Source organism: Scyliorhinus torazame, chromosome 10, assembly GCF_047496885.1.
Source record: "Scyliorhinus torazame isolate Kashiwa2021f chromosome 10, sScyTor2.1, whole genome shotgun sequence".
Lineage (NCBI taxonomy): Eukaryota > Metazoa > Chordata > Chondrichthyes > Carcharhiniformes > Scyliorhinidae > Scyliorhinus > Scyliorhinus torazame.
In genome coordinates this window covers 213,492,947-213,510,115 of record NC_092716.1, presented here as the reverse complement: position 1 = coordinate 213,510,115, position 17,169 = coordinate 213,492,947, and the positions used below count along the sequence as shown (strand labels likewise).

The following is a 17,169-nucleotide window of genomic DNA, read 5'->3' as shown; positions in this document are numbered from 1 at the left end:
TGATAAGTTTATCACCTGGTACTCACTCTCATATGTAGTTGAAGCACTCTTAGTGCTGGCGATACTTTGCAGTGTCGTGTAAACGTTTAGAGTTAGGAAATGGCGAAAGAGAGCATATCGCTCTCGCAACCCGATATGCAGTTTTAGGTCCCCCATTTTCGGATTTCACCAGACCCCCGAACCCATTGGGACGGATTAAAGAGCATCCATTTGTTTAATGCATTCTATGGAATAAAGAGATGTAAACCTCTGTGTCTGACTGCCAGGCCAGAGAAATTTGTGTGCTGCTATTCTGTATAGATTATTTTTGGATTGTTTGTATTTTTGGATTGTTTGAATGAGGATAGCTTATTGAGAATAGTTAGAGGTTCCAGTTTTTTTTTTCTGTAATGCATGGATTAATGTCATAGCGCCCCGTAGAGTTTTTATGATAATGAATGTATTTTAAATGGTTTAGGTAAAATTATGTTGCATAGGATAGGACAGTGTAGAGCCTAAGTATGGGTGCCCCGGTGGTCACAGGATGAAGACGACATAGTAATGTGATCCTTCATGCTTCGCGTTGAGGATCACAAGGAGGGAGTGTAGCGATCTGGGAAGGCCACGTCCCGATTACAAAATGGACACTTGCAAAGAATGCAGGGAAAATTGGACAATGCTAAGAAACAAGCAGGTGCAAGCTCTGTCTGTTGATTAGAACCTTAAACTCTCAGACAGGACAGAAACTACCAAGCAATCTACATACTAATGAGCCATCTCCGGGGACAAAAGGGAAACATTTAGATACAGACTCCCCGGCGCCAGAAGAGGCTAAGACAAAGCAGACTAACAGTCACCAGGACACGCCCAGCGATCAGGGAACCACCCCTCTATTGGGGGAAAATCGATACGACTGATTGAGAATGACCCAATTAGGTGAGGCCAAGTTCAAGGCCTGCCCAAAAGCGTGTGAAGCCCTTTTCAGTATAAAAAATATTCCCCAAGGGAGAATCTTCCTCCTTTGGCTTTGGCTCTCAACGAAGAGAGAGACCAGCCTAGCAGCTACAGCAGACCAAGTAAGTTCCAAGTCAATGCACGCTACGAGATAGATGCTCCTAGTTGCTACCCTGTAAACAGCTCAACCCAGCAGCCTCAGAACCGAGCAACGACCATTGTTCCTCTGACTGAGTGGGCACCCGAAGCTAAGTAGAGGCTTTAGTAATAGTGGTAGTTTAGTTTGTAGAGTTTATGCATGAGTAGATTTGACTTTGTGTAAATAAATGAACATTGCTTTTGAACTTACTAACTGGTGTATCGAGTCATTGATCAGTATTCGGTTCTGAACCTTGTGGCGGTGTCGAAAGATACCTGGCGACTCTTGAGCAAACGTGATTAAACAGAGCCAAATTAAGAGCCAACCAAACATTAGCAACAAACCTAATAACCCACATAATATAAAACTTGATACAACATTCAATCCACCCAAAAAGTGGCAACACTCCCCCACTGGTATGTCCATAGTCCAAAGTTCTTACAAGTCCCCAAGTCCATGGTCTCGCAAAAACCTCCTCGCGTCCTCCGGTGTGTCCATGTAGAACTCCTGGCTTTGGTACTCCACAACTGGGCTGGGTACAGCATTCCAAACTTTACCCCTTCCTTGAACAGGACCCCTTTGGCTCTTTTGAACCCAGCCCGGCACATAGCCTGCTCCGCACCCAGATCCTAGTAGACCTTAATCAAATTCCCTTCCCACGAGCACTTGCTCGTCTCCTTGCCCCACCGCAGAATCTTCTCCTTGTCCAGATATCTCTGCAGTCGTACCACCATTGCCCTTGGCTGGTCCCCCTCCATCGGCCTCCTCAGCGACCTGTGAGCTCGATCCACCTCGAGGTGGGGTGGAGGGGTCAGTCAAAGACCCTCTTTCCCCATCACCTTTCCCAAGCATGCTCGCATTCTTCATGGCCTGCATTCCCTCAATGCCTTCAGGCAACCCCATATTCTGGAGATTCTGCCTCCTCGACCGATTCTTCAAATCGTCCACTTTCTCCCTCAGCTTTTGGCCCTCCACCACCAACGTAATCTCTGCCTCTAATGAGGCCAGCCGGTCATCATGGTCCGCCACCGACTCTTCCACTTTTTCGAGCGATGCACTATGTGCCTCCAATCTCTGCTCCACTCTCTCGATGGCTGCCCGAATCAGGTCTGCCAGCTTAGCCAGGTCCTCTTAGGCCTCATGCCTTTGCTACCTGAGGTTAACCGTTAAAAACTCCCACCAATTATTGTTCCGTGGACCACTGAGTGGACAACGACGCCACAGAGCTTTCTGCCATCTTTCCTTCTGTCGGACTTCGCGAAAGCTCCTGGTCTGACTGTTTCCCCTTTACAGTTGCACTCCTTGTTTGATAGGACTGAGATGTGCCTACGCAGAGGAGAATCCTTAGCTCTGTCTGTTCCTGCACCTTGTACCAGCAAACACCTTTGTGAATGGGTAACAAGGACCAAACAATTCTGCCTCAAGCAGGAGCAACCAAATGTGCGACCACTCACTCCATGGCCACCACCAGGGGTCTCTACGAAGCACATTTAACGTAATAAAATATCTATAGGTGCTTCACCAGAGCATTATGAAGCAGAATTTGTCACTTACGGCAATATTTAGGAAGATGACAAAAGCTTTGTCAAAGAGGTAGAGTGTAAGGAGCATCTTGAAGAAAGAAAGAGAGGGTTAAAGAGGGAATTCCAGAGCTTGGCAGGTGAAGATATGGCCATTAGTAATGGAGCAATTAAAATCGGGATGCTCATTATTCCTACATTAGAAGAGTACAGATATCTCGGAGGGATATGGTGTTGAGGGAGATTATACAGAGAGAGGGTTGAGATCATGGAGGGATTTAAAGTAAGAATGAGAATTTTAAAATTGGAATTGATAACTCTAGTGATAACAAAGGCGTGGATTACAATTTCAGCAGTAAATGAGCTGAAGTGTGGGTGACATTAGGCAATGTTACAGAGGTGGAAATAGACCTTTGGGTTCTGATAAACATTTGTATGCATTGAGAGAGAGTCGATGAGGTTAATACAGTTCAGGCAGAATGCATGAACTTCCAAAAGGCGTCAAGTAAAATGCCATATAAGAGGCTTGTCAGCAAAGTTGAAGAAGAGGGACCATGGCAGAATGGATATGTAATTTGTTGAATGATAGGAAACAGATTAGTGGCAAACAGTTCTTCCAGCTGGTGGAAGGTGTCATGTGAGAGTTCCTTTCAGAAATTGATGTTTAAGCAATGTGCCTTTAAGAAATGGAGCTGATCATATTACTGAAGTGATGTCAGAGGGTGGGGGGAGCTGAGCTCACTTCTGCTTTTTTGAGTTTCAGTTGAGAACGCAGCTGGGCGTGTCTGTGTGTTTTGCTGTGAGCTGGAAGAAACACAGAGCTGGTCTGTTGATTTCTGCAATCCAAAGGCTATAAATATATTGAATGTAACCTAATGTGCTCCTATCTTTGAAGGTTTGAAGTCTTTTGGATGTTTAAAGGAACAGTTTGAAGGATTATTTAGTGTTGTAGTCTTTTGGAGTTATCTTTGAAGTAATGGGTGTTAAGATATTCAATGTTTATTTTAAAAAGGTTAACTTGCGTTCATTGAATAAACATTGTTTTGTTTTAAAAACTACTTGTCCATTTCTGCTGTATCTCACCACAATCTATTACAAGTTGTGGGTCGGTTGAACTCCATGAAACACTGGGGTTCTGTAAACCCGGACCCATAACAAAGGTATTAGGAACCTTATTTTCTTAATTAATGACCTAGACTTTGGTGTGCAGGGCACAATTTCAAATTTGCAGATGTCACAAAATGTGGGAGTGTTGTGAACTTTGAGGGGGATAGAGAGAGACTTGAAATGAAATGAAATGAAAATTGCTTATTGTCACAAGTAGACTTCAAATGAAGTTACTGTGAAAAGCCCCTAGTCGCCTAGGAGTTCAAGAGGAGTTTCGCTGATGGAATGGGCAGACATGTGACAGGTGAAATTAATGGGAAAAAATGTGAATGTATTTCAATCGCAAGAACAAGGGGAGGCAATATAAAATAAAAAATGCAATTCTAAAGAGGAAGCGGGGCAGAGGGACCTGAGGGTATGCATGTGTTTGTTGAAGGTGGCAGGGCAGGTTGAGAAAGTGGTTAATAAGACATATGGGATCGTGTGGAGTTTCTGGTCTGAAAGCATTAGTGACGGCCTCATTCCCTTTCTCACTGTAAAAGTATTCGGCGAATCCAGTGGTTGTCTGCACTGAAGATATGGAGACAATTTTGACAGCATTTTAAGTTGGGGTCAGTATTGAAGCTGGCTCTGATTTTTGTGAATCATCTGTTCGAGCCTACGAGATTGGATGCAACTTTTGTGGGGTTGGAGAGAATGGGTGATCTGTTCCATGAAGGGTAGTTTGCCAGTTTAGAGGAACTGTTGGAGATATTTGAGCTTTCGCAGCCTGCCTTATTCCGATATCTACAAGTTTGCAACTTTGCGAAACATTTTCCCAACATTCCCCATGGCGCTCCCACCTCTCTAATGGAGAGGGTTCTTTTGCTTGCAGGGTCGGAGGAAGGGAGCACCTCCGGTATTTATGGACGGATTATATTGGAGAAACTGAAGAACTTAGATTAGGGGCGGATGTTTGAGGGTAAATCAACATCTGACATGTGGGAGGCTTTCAAATGTCAGTTGAAAGGAATTGAGGACGGGCATGTTCCTGTGACGAAGAAGGATAAATATGGCAAATTTCGGGAACCTTGGATAACGAGAGATATTGTAGGCCTCATCAAAAAGAAAAAGGAGGCATTTGTCAGGGCCAGAAGGCTGGGAACAGACAAAGCCTGTGTGGAATATAACGAAAGTAGGAAGGAACTTAAGCAAGGAGTCAGGAGGGCTAAAAGGGGTCACGAATAGTCATTGGCAAATAGGGTTAAGGAAAATCACAAGGCTTTTTAACGTACATAAAAAGCAAGAGGGTAGCCAGGGAAAGGGTTGGCCCACTGAAGGACAGGGGATGGAATCTATGTATGGAACCAGAGGAGATGGGCAGGGTACTAAATGAATACTTTGCATCAATATTCACCAAAGAGAAAGAATTGGTGGATGTTGAGTCTGGAGAAGGGTCTGTAGATAGCCTAGGTCACATTGAGATCCAAAAAGACGAGGTATTGGGGGTCTTGAAAAATAGGAGTGGACAAGTCCCCAGGGCCTGATGGGATCTACCCCAGAACACTGAAGGAGACAAGAGAAGAAATTGCTGAGGCCTTGCCAGAAATCTTTGGATCTTCACTGTCTTCAGGTGATGTCCCGGAGGACTGGAGAATAGCTAATGTTGTTCATTTGTTTAAGAAGGGTAGCAAGGATAATCCAGGGAACTGGAATCCAGTGAGCCTTACGTCAGTGGTAGGGAAATTACTGGAGAGAATTCTTCGAGACAGGCTCTACTCCCATTTGGAAGCAAGTGGACGTATTCGCGAGAGGCAGCACGGTTTTGTGAAGGGGAGGTCGTGTCTCACTAACTTGATAGAGTTTTCCGAGGCGATCACAAAGATGATTGATGCAGGTAGGTCAATGGATGTTGTCTATACGGACTTCAGTAAGGCCTTTGACAAGGTCCCTCGTGGCAGACTGGTACAAAAGGCGAAGTCACACTGTGGGATCAGAGGTGAGCTGGCAAGATGGATACAGAACTGGCTATGTCATAGAAGGCAGAGAGTAGCAATGGAAGGGTGCTTTTCTGATTGGAGGGCTGTGACTAGTGGTGTTCCACAGGGTTCAGTGCTGGGACCTTTGCTGTTCGTAGTATATATAAATGATTTGGAGGAAATGTAACTGGTCTGATTAGTAAGTTTGCGGACGACACAAAGTTTGGTGGAATTGCGGATAGCAATGAGGACTGTCAGAGAATACAGCAGGATTTAGATCGTTTGGAGACTTGGGCGGAGAGATGGCAGATGGAGTTTAATCCGGACAAATGTGAGGTAATGCATTTTGGAAGGTCTAATACAGGTAGGGAATATAGTGAATGGTAGAACCCTCAAGAGTATTGACAGTCAGAGAGATCTAGGTGTACAGGTCACTGAAAGGGGCAACACAGGTGGAGCAGGTAGTCAAGAAGGCTCACTGGAACGAAGGAGGTTGAGGGGCGACCTGATAGAGGTCTACAAAGTTAAGGGGGCATAGACAGAGTGGATAGTCAGAGACTTTTTCCCAGAGTAGAGGGGCCAATTACTAGGGAGCATAGGTTTAAGGTGTGAGGGGCAAGGTTTAGAGGAGATGTACGAGGCAAGTTTTTTCCACAGAGGGTAGTGGGTGCCTGGAACTCCCTGCCGGAGGAGGCAGGGACGATAGTGACGTTTAAGGGGCATCTTGACAAATACATGAATAGGATGCGAATAAAGGGATACAGACTCCGGAAGTGTAGACAATTTTAGTTTAGACGGGCAGCATGGTCGGCCTAGGCTTTGAGGGCCGAAGGGCCTGTTCCTGTGCTGTGCTTTTCTTTGTTCTTTGTATTCAGCCGTTGGGGGATCAAGGCCAGGTATGAGGAGGTATTAGGGTCCATTTTCATAAGGGAACTGGATATTTATCTGAAGACAAAAATTTGCATGGCTATGGGGAAATGGTGAGAAGTAGGACTAGTTGAGTTGCTTTATCAGAGAACCGGCACAGTCATAGCAGGTTGAATGTCCTTGAATGCCACAACCATTCTAAGTAGCTAAAACTTCATTAAATAGCAATTAACTTGAAGAAAATCCTCATTGTTTGAGTTTACCCAAATGTTCATCGCACATTCATGATTAGGCAGCTGTTTTCATTTCATTTCATTTTCATTTCATTTCAAAGCAGATTGATTCTCTTTTGAGCTGAAGCTCACATTTAATTCATGTATGGCCTGTGTTCAATCAATGGTTCCTAATCAAAGTAGCCGCGTTATTGAAGAATATATCCGATGCCCACCAAATTGCATCATCATCAAAGATGTGAAATATAATATTGCCAGACAAAAATATATATGTATACTTTGACACAACGGGATACTAAAACAACATAGTGCTATTTAGTCACCAGAGATTAATGGATTTTACTGAAAATTACTCCCTATGATTTTTAATAAACATCTAATCTGTGGGTGATTGGTTTGGTCTTTTTGCAAACCTTCAATTCATAATCAAACCAACAGTATGTTACTCTTACCCCAGAACTGAAAATTAATAGCCAGAAGTGAAATGCTCTGCCATTTGTTTTATTTCATGATATAGCCACTTTGGTTGATTTAAACAAAGTTGAATCACTGCTGAGGTATAAACAATTATTATGCTCTAGCTGTAAGGTGCAAACTAATGTCCTGAAAATGTATGCTAGACTATGCTATAATTTATGGAACAAAAAAATGTGTCCTTTTACATTTGGACATTTCTTACCCATCTCCACTTGAGTGCTATCAGTGCAGACTCCTATCAGAGTGTGACTTACCTTGGCCCTACAATTCTCCCGCCCCTAGTCCCAGCTCTGTTGCCATTGCTGGCATAAACCCCTGATGATTATAGCATCCCGCTTGGATTCACCTTGGCTACCTACTGATTCTCCATTCTGCTGCACTGGTGTGCCCTGCTCTACCACCTGTTCAATATCCAGTGGTTGCCTTGCTCCACTGCCAGTAAACAATGTTGTTATAACTGTCACACAGGCTCCAGTGCACACACAAAACAGTAGAAGGAGATTTGTTTTGTCTCCACGTCTGAACTTTCCTCTCAGGACCTGTGAAATGTCAGGTTCAAGCCATTGTCAGAGCCATGAAATTCACCTGCTTTATAATGGAGTGTTATCACTTTGGGTACAAAATTCATGTAAACTATCTCGATGTTTCTGTCACTTTTATTCTCCTCCGAAAGGTAATTTCAATGTACCTTATATTGAGTGAAGTACAATCCAATGCACTTTTAGGTAATCAAGAGTGTAGATAGTAAGTAATTTGACGCCAAATGTTTCCATTTTTAAAATTCAATATTTGTTGTATAACTGTGCTTATTCTCTTTCCAGGAGTCAGTCAAAATCCGAACTGAGTTTTGGAGATCTTTATCAGACAAAACAGAAAAAGTGCCAAAATGACTCTGTTGAGTTACTTCTAATGAACACTAAGGAGAGGCTGGTGACTGAAATAGAGGAGCGTAGGGCTCCACTCGCCACCATGGAAAGTCTTTCTGACAATGAGTCTATCTACAGTTTTGATTCACGCCGCTCCTCTGGATTTCGCAGCATAAGGGGTTCTCCAAGTCTACATGTTGTAATGGAGAAGGATGAGTCGCATTGTTTTTACATTGATCCAGCAATTCCAGAGGAGAATCCTTCCCTTAGTTCCCGGACTGAGTTACTTGCCGCAGACAGTTTATCTAAGCATTCTCAGGAAGTGCAACCACTCGAACCGCTGCATAACAGCTGTTATTCTCTGCCTAGTCCCCTTCAAGCAGACCTTATTGAGGAAGAGAACAAACGAGCCGCAGAGGTGGAAGCAGATAGTTTTTCTGATAAGTTTCCAATGGAAGATGACAGTAAAGAATGGACAGAAAGTCTGCGAGAAGTGCCAAGTCCACAAGTGCTTGAATTTGCTGAGTTTATAGACAGTCTTTTCAATTTGGATGGTAAAAGCAGCTCCTTCCAAGATATTTATCATTTGGTACTCGACGATAGTCTGGAAGACTATAATGAAATTCCCAAGTCAGTAAGTGAGCATGAAATCCTGATGCGGGCGCAATTTGAACCTAACTTAGTGCCAAAACCACCCCGTCTCTTTGTCGGATCAGCGGATGCTGGCACCTCATCTGGGATTTCGGTGTCTCCCTCCTTTCCATTCAGTTCATCAGGCGAACTGATGGATATTTCTCCAACCTGCATAAGCAGCCAGGAGTGCCTGACTATGGATACAAAGTTGAGAACTTCAACTCCAGCAGATCACCAACCTAATTCTAATAAACCTGCAGAAGTTATCATCTCAGCTCTTTAGAACCTCTGTAAAGTACTTAACGGAGCATATTAGCATGCTGACTTTGAAGTGGCTTTTTTTTAAAGAGCAGAATTGTGAAACTTTAACGATGAGTGCAAACCACTTAAACCCACAATGGTATAATAATAGAATTGACCCGGTATAATGACTGCGATGGAGTCGGAAGTCATGATCTGACCAGCAGTTGTCACATTGAAGGGGAACGTAGTTAACCTGCATTGAAATTATGCAGTCTTTTGTTAACCTCTTGGTCCATGTGTGAGTAACGAACAAGGTGAATAAGATGCCTAACATTTGGTTACCGATTGAATACCAAACGAGGGAGGGTATTAATTTTGCTAAAGATTATTGTTTTATTTTTGAGATTGATGGGTGTTTTTGCAATGGAGTTTCAAAGCAGACTTGTACCACCCCAAAGTTAGCTACATCCAGGTTTGATTATGAATTGAAGGTTACAAAATAAACTTGGCCCATTAGTGATATGTGGCATTAGTACTGATCTCACCAGTGCCAGAAACAGAGGGGTTATAGTACAGGATCACTGAAAAGGACATTTTTACCTGATCCTCTCCATATTGTTTCCAATTATGTTAGCGACAAATGGAAAACTGAATGCTAGATATCTAAATTAAAAACAGAACATGCACAGCAGATTATTATGAATCTGAAGGAGAAAAGTCAAGTTAATGAGCTGGATTTTCATTCTGCGGTGAAGGTATGTTTGCTGGACATTCCAGCAAATTCAACAAACCTGTTCCTAAAATGGTCCCACCTCCCTGTGATTTTTGGTGGAAGCGTTTCTCAGCATTGTGGCAATCTGCGTGAAAGTGGCAGGGCATTATTTAGAGTCATTAGAGGTTTACAGAATGAAAACAGGCCCTTCGGCCCAACTTGTCCATGCTGCCCAGTTTTTACCATTAAGCTAGTCCCAATTGCCCGCATTCGGCCCATATCCCTCTATACCCATCTTTCCCATATAACTATCTAAATGCTTTTTAAAAGACAAAATTGTACCCGCCTCTGCTACTGCCTCTGGCAGCTCGTTCCAGACACTCACACCCCCTGTGTGAAAAATTGCCACTCTGGACCCTTTTGTTTCTCACCCGTCTTACCTTAAACCTATGCCCTCTAATTTTAGACTCCCCCACCGTTGGGAAAAGATGTTGATTATCTACCTTATCATGCCCCTCATTATTTTATAGTCCTCGATAAGATCACCCCTAAGCCCCCAATGCACCATGGAAAAAAGGCCCAATCTATCCAGCCTTGAGGCAGTTAAGCTGCTTGGGAGCTCGTTGTAGGGCTGACTGAGATTTTGAAGGTGATGCATGGGAAACATGCTGGTTCCGCACCATTTTCATCGAGGTGAGGTGACTGCACGACGGAGGCCAGTCAGAGAAGCGAGAGCCAGTCGTTTGTTGCATAAATGGTGGAGAGAGCAGAGAGGAGCTCTTGCATTTGCACACACGGCTATTCCATGAGCAAAGCTTGCTCTGTGTTTCATGTGGAGATGATGAGGCCATCGCGAGGGAGTGCACCTGCAGGGGTCAGTGAGGTAAGCACGAGGGCTCAGACAGTGATTCCTGTGCAGTTGTGCCAAGTGATCATTCCTGGACCTGGAGCTCAGCTACTCTGAGGTGAAATTGAGTAGTGATGAGTGGCAGCTGCACCAGTGGCACATACAGCCCCTTGGTACAGAGGGATGTAGAGGTACCATCTAATTCTAAAGGGCAGAGAGGGCACAAAGATGCTTGGCTCATCATAGGGTATATGCCAAGGAATCAACTTCCTGGAATGTTGAGGAGCAGTGCTGCCAGAAGCTGTGTCCATCAGAACAAATGGTTGATCTGTGTACCCTCGTGGAGGAGAATCTCCGGGCTCACGGATTGCATGAGCATGTCCTGTCCGGTGTTGCTGAACTTCATCTGGGTTTTTTCAAGGGGCACTCAGTGGGCCTGTGTGGCACCTCGCAAGCAGGCATCGATCATAGCAGGGGACAAATGCCTTGTGTGAGGACACTAAGGCCCAGAGGGCTCCGTGGCAAGATTCCATCAGATGTGATTGACTGCAATCATATGATCATCAAGACCCGAGCAACGTAGCCAGGGGCCATTTCGATATTTGAAGGGATTTCACTCCCTTCGTGTACAGCTGGTGTGCAAGCACCATAAGCATTTTCTGCAGGTGTGTTCAATGTTGCCATGTTGTCTCAACCAAAGTCAATTGCAGATGCCACAGCTGCTCATGCCACCAAAGAGACTATGGTGGCTCATAGGGGCAAGGGTTATCCGTTGATGCAATATCTGCTGACACATGTACCACCATAGAGCAGGCTATCAGGCTGCTGAAGATGCAGTTCCAATGTTTTGATACTCACTGAATGTTTCTTGCATGATTGTAGCATGCTATGCAACCTGGCCCTCCAGAGAGGTGTCAATCTTGAGGGTGAAGATTTGGAGGAGTGGCACTTGTCTTCAGAGGAGGAGGAAGACTGCGGTTGGACACAAAGATTATGTTCTGCAAAGCCTTCCAAATGTCCTGCTGTGACGTCAAACCATTGACCAAGATGGCAGGAGAGCTCAGTTCCCGTGAGGATGGCTCATCCTGGATGGCACTGAACCCAGTACCTCACATCCCCTACTGTGGACAGCCACAACCAAAATATCTGCCATGCAGAGCCATCTCTGGGGCTGGTTTAGCACACTGGGCTAAATAGCTGGCGTTTAAAGCAGACCAAGGCAGGCCAGCAGCACGGTTCATTTCCCGTACCAGCCTCCCCGAACAGGCGCCGGAATGTGGCGACTAGGGGCTTTTCACAGTAACTTCATTTGAAGCCTACTTGTGACAATAAGCGATTTTCATTTCATTTTTCATCTCCTATTTTCCTTAGTGCTTGGAAAACATGTTACCATCAGCTACTTGTGTCCCTGACCACCCACTTTTGTACTGCACATGCTTCATCATGCTGGTGCCTTAATGCCCTCAAAACAGTGGGATCTCACAATTCATGGTTCACCTATGAACCATTTAATTGCATTGATGCTCAATTGGTGGTATTAAGGAAAACACAGTGTTTTATTGTCGCGGCAACATCCACATGCAGCTGCTCCTACAGGGTGCTCCCCTCTATGGCTGAGGTAGAAATGGAGGCAAGCTGCTTGCTTTCCTCTGCATGCGGTGAGGTGTTCATAGTGCCCATTCTCAGTGTCTCGAGCACCATCCCAGTTGCCCCACCTGCAACAATTCAGAGGGAGCCTTGGTCTTAGCGGCTGACAGTATAGATGGTGTCTGAGAGAGGCCAAGGAAGGAGCCAATGATGAAGGTGGCTGTGAGGGATGGCCCCCTTGATATCATCCTTGGCTGCCTGAACCCTTTTCAGGAGAACCAGCAACTGGGAGGTGGGGGGGGTGGGGGGGGGGCAACTGATTGCCTGTCGAAGCATCTTCACATCATAATTGCATCTGACCTGTCAGTGCTCCAGAATGAGGCACGTATTCAGTGCATGTCAGTACAATGTTCCTGCATCCACTCAGTGTGTGGCAGCATATGCCTCTCTGTGAGGTAAGCTACTCTTTTAATGGAAGAACTCATGTGCTCATATCATAGAATTTCTACAGTGCAGAAGGAGTCCATTCCGCCCATCGAGTCTGAACCAGCTGTTGGAAAGAGCACCCTACTTAAGCCCAGGTTTCCACCCTATCCCAGTAACCCGACCTAACCTTTTGGACACAATCCACCTAACCTGCACATCTTTGGGAGGAAACCGGAGCACCCGGAGGAAACCCATGCAGACACGGGGAGAATGTGCAAACTCCACACAGACAGTTATCCAAGGTCAGAATTGAACCTGAGACCGTGGAGCTGTGAGGCAGCAGTGCTAACCACTGTGCCACCATGCTGCCTGAGACATCTCATGAATGGAGTCCTCCAATCTCTACCCAAGACTGTACACTGCATCAGGGAACTCTGACATTTGGCTGTACTCTGATATTGCTGTTCCAGGGAGACCCACCCTGTATTAACCCCGAGGCTCTGCATTTCTGTCCATCTAAGCATGTCAGTGTCTGTTTTCTATTCTCAGAAGGGGGCTGTCCAGAGCTGCCTCTGTCTCTATCACCAGATCCTGCTCCCGTGAAGTGCTGGTCTCTGTGGGTCACCCAATCTAAACTTGTGTGATGCCCCACCAAATAATTTCTATACTGGTGGGGGATGCACTTGTTTGTTGTGGCGATGGTGCCAAGGTTGCAGCTTCATCTTTGGAAATTACTGATGATGGCACAGGTATATGTTGAAGTTGCTTCCCCACAATGACCATGGTGTCCTCCATCACCACATCCAGCAGCTTATTAACATATGACGCCCATGGCTCCAGTGCAAGCTTCTCCAGAAATCTTTGTGATGTGAATGTTGTCCCTGACGCAGGAAGGCACCAGAGCAGACATATTCTCACTGGTTATGAGCATCATGTGCCCTCGGGCTGCTCTTCTCACATATACAAAAGCAATATACTGCAGATGCTGGAAATCTGAAATATAAACAGCATACATAGACATAGAACATACAGTGCAGAAGGAGGCCATTCGGCCCATCGAGTCTGCACCGACCCCCATTAATCCCTCACTTCCACCCTATCCCCGCAACCCAATAACCCCTCCCAACCCTTATGGACACTACGGGCAATTTTTAGCATGGCCAATCCACCTAACCTGCACGTCTTTGGACTGTGGGAGGAAACCGGAGCACCCGGAGGAAACCCACGCAGACACGGGGAGAACGTGCAGACTCCGCACAGACAGTGACCCAGCGGGGAATCGAACCTGGGACCCTGGCGCTGTGAAGCCATAGTGCTATCCACTTGTGCTACCGTGCTGCAGACCAGGGTTTACTGAGAAATATTATCCATCTACAATGTCAAGGCTGCTTCTTTCCACAGCTGCTGCGTGACCTGCTAATGGGTGTCCTGGTGACACCAAACTTGGAGACCTGTCATCTAGATATAGCATTACACTCACCTTGCCAGACTTCAGAAGGTCATTGAAGTGCTTCCTGCTCTGTACCCATTTCCTGCTGATCACGTTACAGCTGCTCACCTCCTGAACCACCTCCATCCATACCTGCTTTGTCTGACTGGCTGACTTCCTACCCGTCACTCCCGACTGCCACCACCTCGAACAGACATCAAGGGAAGCATTGACAAATTGTGAGATCGACCTTCGACTGGTGCTTCACATGCTGACACTCCACTGCGTACCAACCTCTGCCATTCCCAGGATGCCAGCATCCAAAGTCATGGTTGCTGGGTGCCCTTGAAATCAGGCCTACCAAATCCACATCAGACCTCCTTTATGCATCCACCAAGCCCTATTGGACAGAAAATGTGCCATTGGGGCACTAATTTGCCACTTCCTTCAAAATAGCATTGGACTTCCAGCAGCGACATGGGGCAGAGTCCAGAACAGACCCCATGTCAGAATCTTAACCCAGGGATGAAAATTCAGCCCAATATTTCAGATCGGAATCTTTGTGACAAGCAGTTTCATCATTTTTGAATGAAGGGACTACACTTAAATTGTTAAATTATTTTCTCATTCAAATGCTGATGGACCTGTTGGCTTTTTCAAACATTTTCTGTCTTTATTTACAATTGTTTTCTTCAAATGCACCATACAGCGCCACTGCTTCAGGTGTAAGTGGAAAATAGTAGAGATAAATTAATTTTGCACAACGTCTTTCTCAGTTGAAGACAGTTATGTTACATGTTTTAATGCTGTTGCACTGTATAAGCTATTATCACCTCACATTTGTAGTGCTGTTTTAAGTAGTAACATTGTTGCCTGAAATTGAATGATTCTGCACTTTGCTGGTCATATTGGAATGCTCTTTCGCTCATTCTGTTGACAAATAGAGAACAAATTACTTTTAATCACCAGATCCATTACCTATAAAAGTTACCAGAATAAATGCTGATGGACAACCAAGGGAACTGAGAATAGAAACTGAATCCTGAAATGTTGAGATATCCAGCTACGTGTGAGCTTTATTCCCAAAATTGTTGTTGGTGACTTGAATGATGGCAATTGGAATTTGACTGTTGTACGTTAAGTTGCAGAAGTCCTGATAATTTGGGGACTGATTTATCACTGCTGATGGTCTTTTCCTACTCTGAACTAGTCTGCCGTTTTGACTGCTCTAAGTTGCTTGCCACCTTCACTATTAGATGCTTGGTTATGTTGCTGCGGTATGCTTCAGCAGTTGCTTTTAATAAATGTATATGCTTTTAATGAATGCATAAAGCAGCAGGAAACATTAGTACACACCTATTTCCAACAGGGACACCAGCTCATACATTTCATCCTTTACATAACCCCGAAAAGGACTGACGGTATTTGCATCATTTCACTTACATATTTGAGTGCCAGCAAAACTCGTGTCGCATTAATTCTTACTCGATTGGTGAGTTTTTTTTTAAGGGAACATTAAATAAGTAAAGTCCATTCTGCTGCTGCTTTTTCTGCAGTCCCACAACAGTAAAACTCAACTTTAGCTGTCATTTGAATTCAAATACAACCTTAATATTTGAAACCTTTTTGGAGGATTGACTACATTAATATTTATTTTATTTGCTCATGGGATGTGCATGCTGCTGGCTAGGCCAGCATTTATTGCCCATCCCTGAGAAGCTAGTGGTGAGCCACCTTGAAGTGCTGCAGTCCATGAGATGTAGATACACTCATAGTGCTATTAGGAAGGGAGTTCCAGGACTTTGACCCAGCAATTGTGAAGGAATAGTGATATAGTTCCAAGTCAGTACGATGTGTGGTTTGGAAGGGAACTTATAGGTAGTAGTATTCCCATGCATCTGCTATTCTTGTCCTTCTTGGTGGTAGATGTTGTCAGTTGCTGCAGTGCATCTTGAAGATGATACTCACTGTATGTCAATAGTAGAAGGAGAAAATGTTTAAGTTAGTGGATGGGGTGCGAATCAAGCGAATAAACTGTCAAGTTTCTTGACTGCTGTTGGCACTGTGCTCATCCAGACAAGTGGAGAGTATTGAATCACACTCCTGACTTGTGTCTTGTATGTGGTTGGATGGCAGTGGGGAGTTAGACGTTAGGTTACTCATCGCAAAATATCTAGCTTTTGACCAGCTCTTGGAGCCACCGTATTTATGTGGCTGGTCCGGTTCAGTTTCTGGTCAATGATAACCCCCCAGGACATTGATAGTTGGACCTTCACTGATAGTAATGCTACTGAATGTCAAGGGGTGTTGATTAGATTATCTCTATTTAGAGATGGTCATTGCCTGGGCAGATGTGCGACAAAATGTTACTTGCCGCTTATCAACCCAAGGGTGAATGTTGTTCAGGTCTTGCTCCATATGGGCTCAGACACATTCAGTATCTGAGGAGTCACAAACATTGTGCAATCATCAGTAAACATTCCCATTTCTGACCTTCTGATGGACAGATGGTCATGGATGAAGGAGCTAAATATATGGCCCAAGACATTACCCTGAGGAACTCCGGCAGTGATGTACTAGCACTGAGATTATTGACCTCTAGAACCACAATCATCTTTGTTTGTGCCCTGTATGACTCCAACCAGTGGAGAGTTTTCCCCATGATTCCTGCTAACTTCAGTTTTGCTGGAACTCCTTGATGCCATACTCTGTCAAATGCTGCCTTGATGTCACGGAAGTCACTCTCATCTCAATTCTGGAGTTCAATTCTTTTGTCCATGTTTGGACCAAGGCTGAAATGAGGTCAGGAGCTGAGTGGCCCTGGCAAAACTCAAACTGAGTTTGAGTTGCTGAGCAAGTACCACTTGATAGCACTGTTGATGACCCCTTCCATTATTTTGCTAATAATCGAGAATGGACTGATTGGGCGGTAATTGGCTAGGTTGGATTTTTCCTGCTTTTTGTGGATGGGACCTACTTGAGTAATTTTCTGCATTGCAGGGTGGATGTCAGTGTTGTAGCTGTACTGGAACATCTTGGCAAGGGGTGAAGCAAGTGCACAAGTGCTATTGCCAGAATGTTGTTCAAGTCCATAGCCTTTGCAGAATCTAGTTCCCTCAGTTATTTCTTGATGTCATTTGAAGTGAATCATATTTGCTGAAGACTGGCATCTGTAATGCTGGGAACTTCAGG

The 17,169-nt window shown here is 44.8% G+C and overlaps 1 protein-coding gene across 1 annotated transcript in view; it reads left to right on the top strand.

Moving 5' to 3' along the window:
- dagla (diacylglycerol lipase, alpha) overlaps positions 1-12,406 on the top strand; it is a 533,527-nt gene extending 521,121 nt beyond the window's left edge. Inside the window, exon 22 of the mRNA XM_072517705.1 lies at positions 8,056-12,406. Within this exon, the coding sequence (XP_072373806.1) occupies positions 8,056-9,016 (961 nt within the window). The 3' untranslated portion in view covers positions 9,017-12,406. The remainder of the gene's footprint in view (positions 1-8,055) is intronic.
- The last annotated feature ends 4,763 nt before the right edge of the window (positions 12,407-17,169 follow it).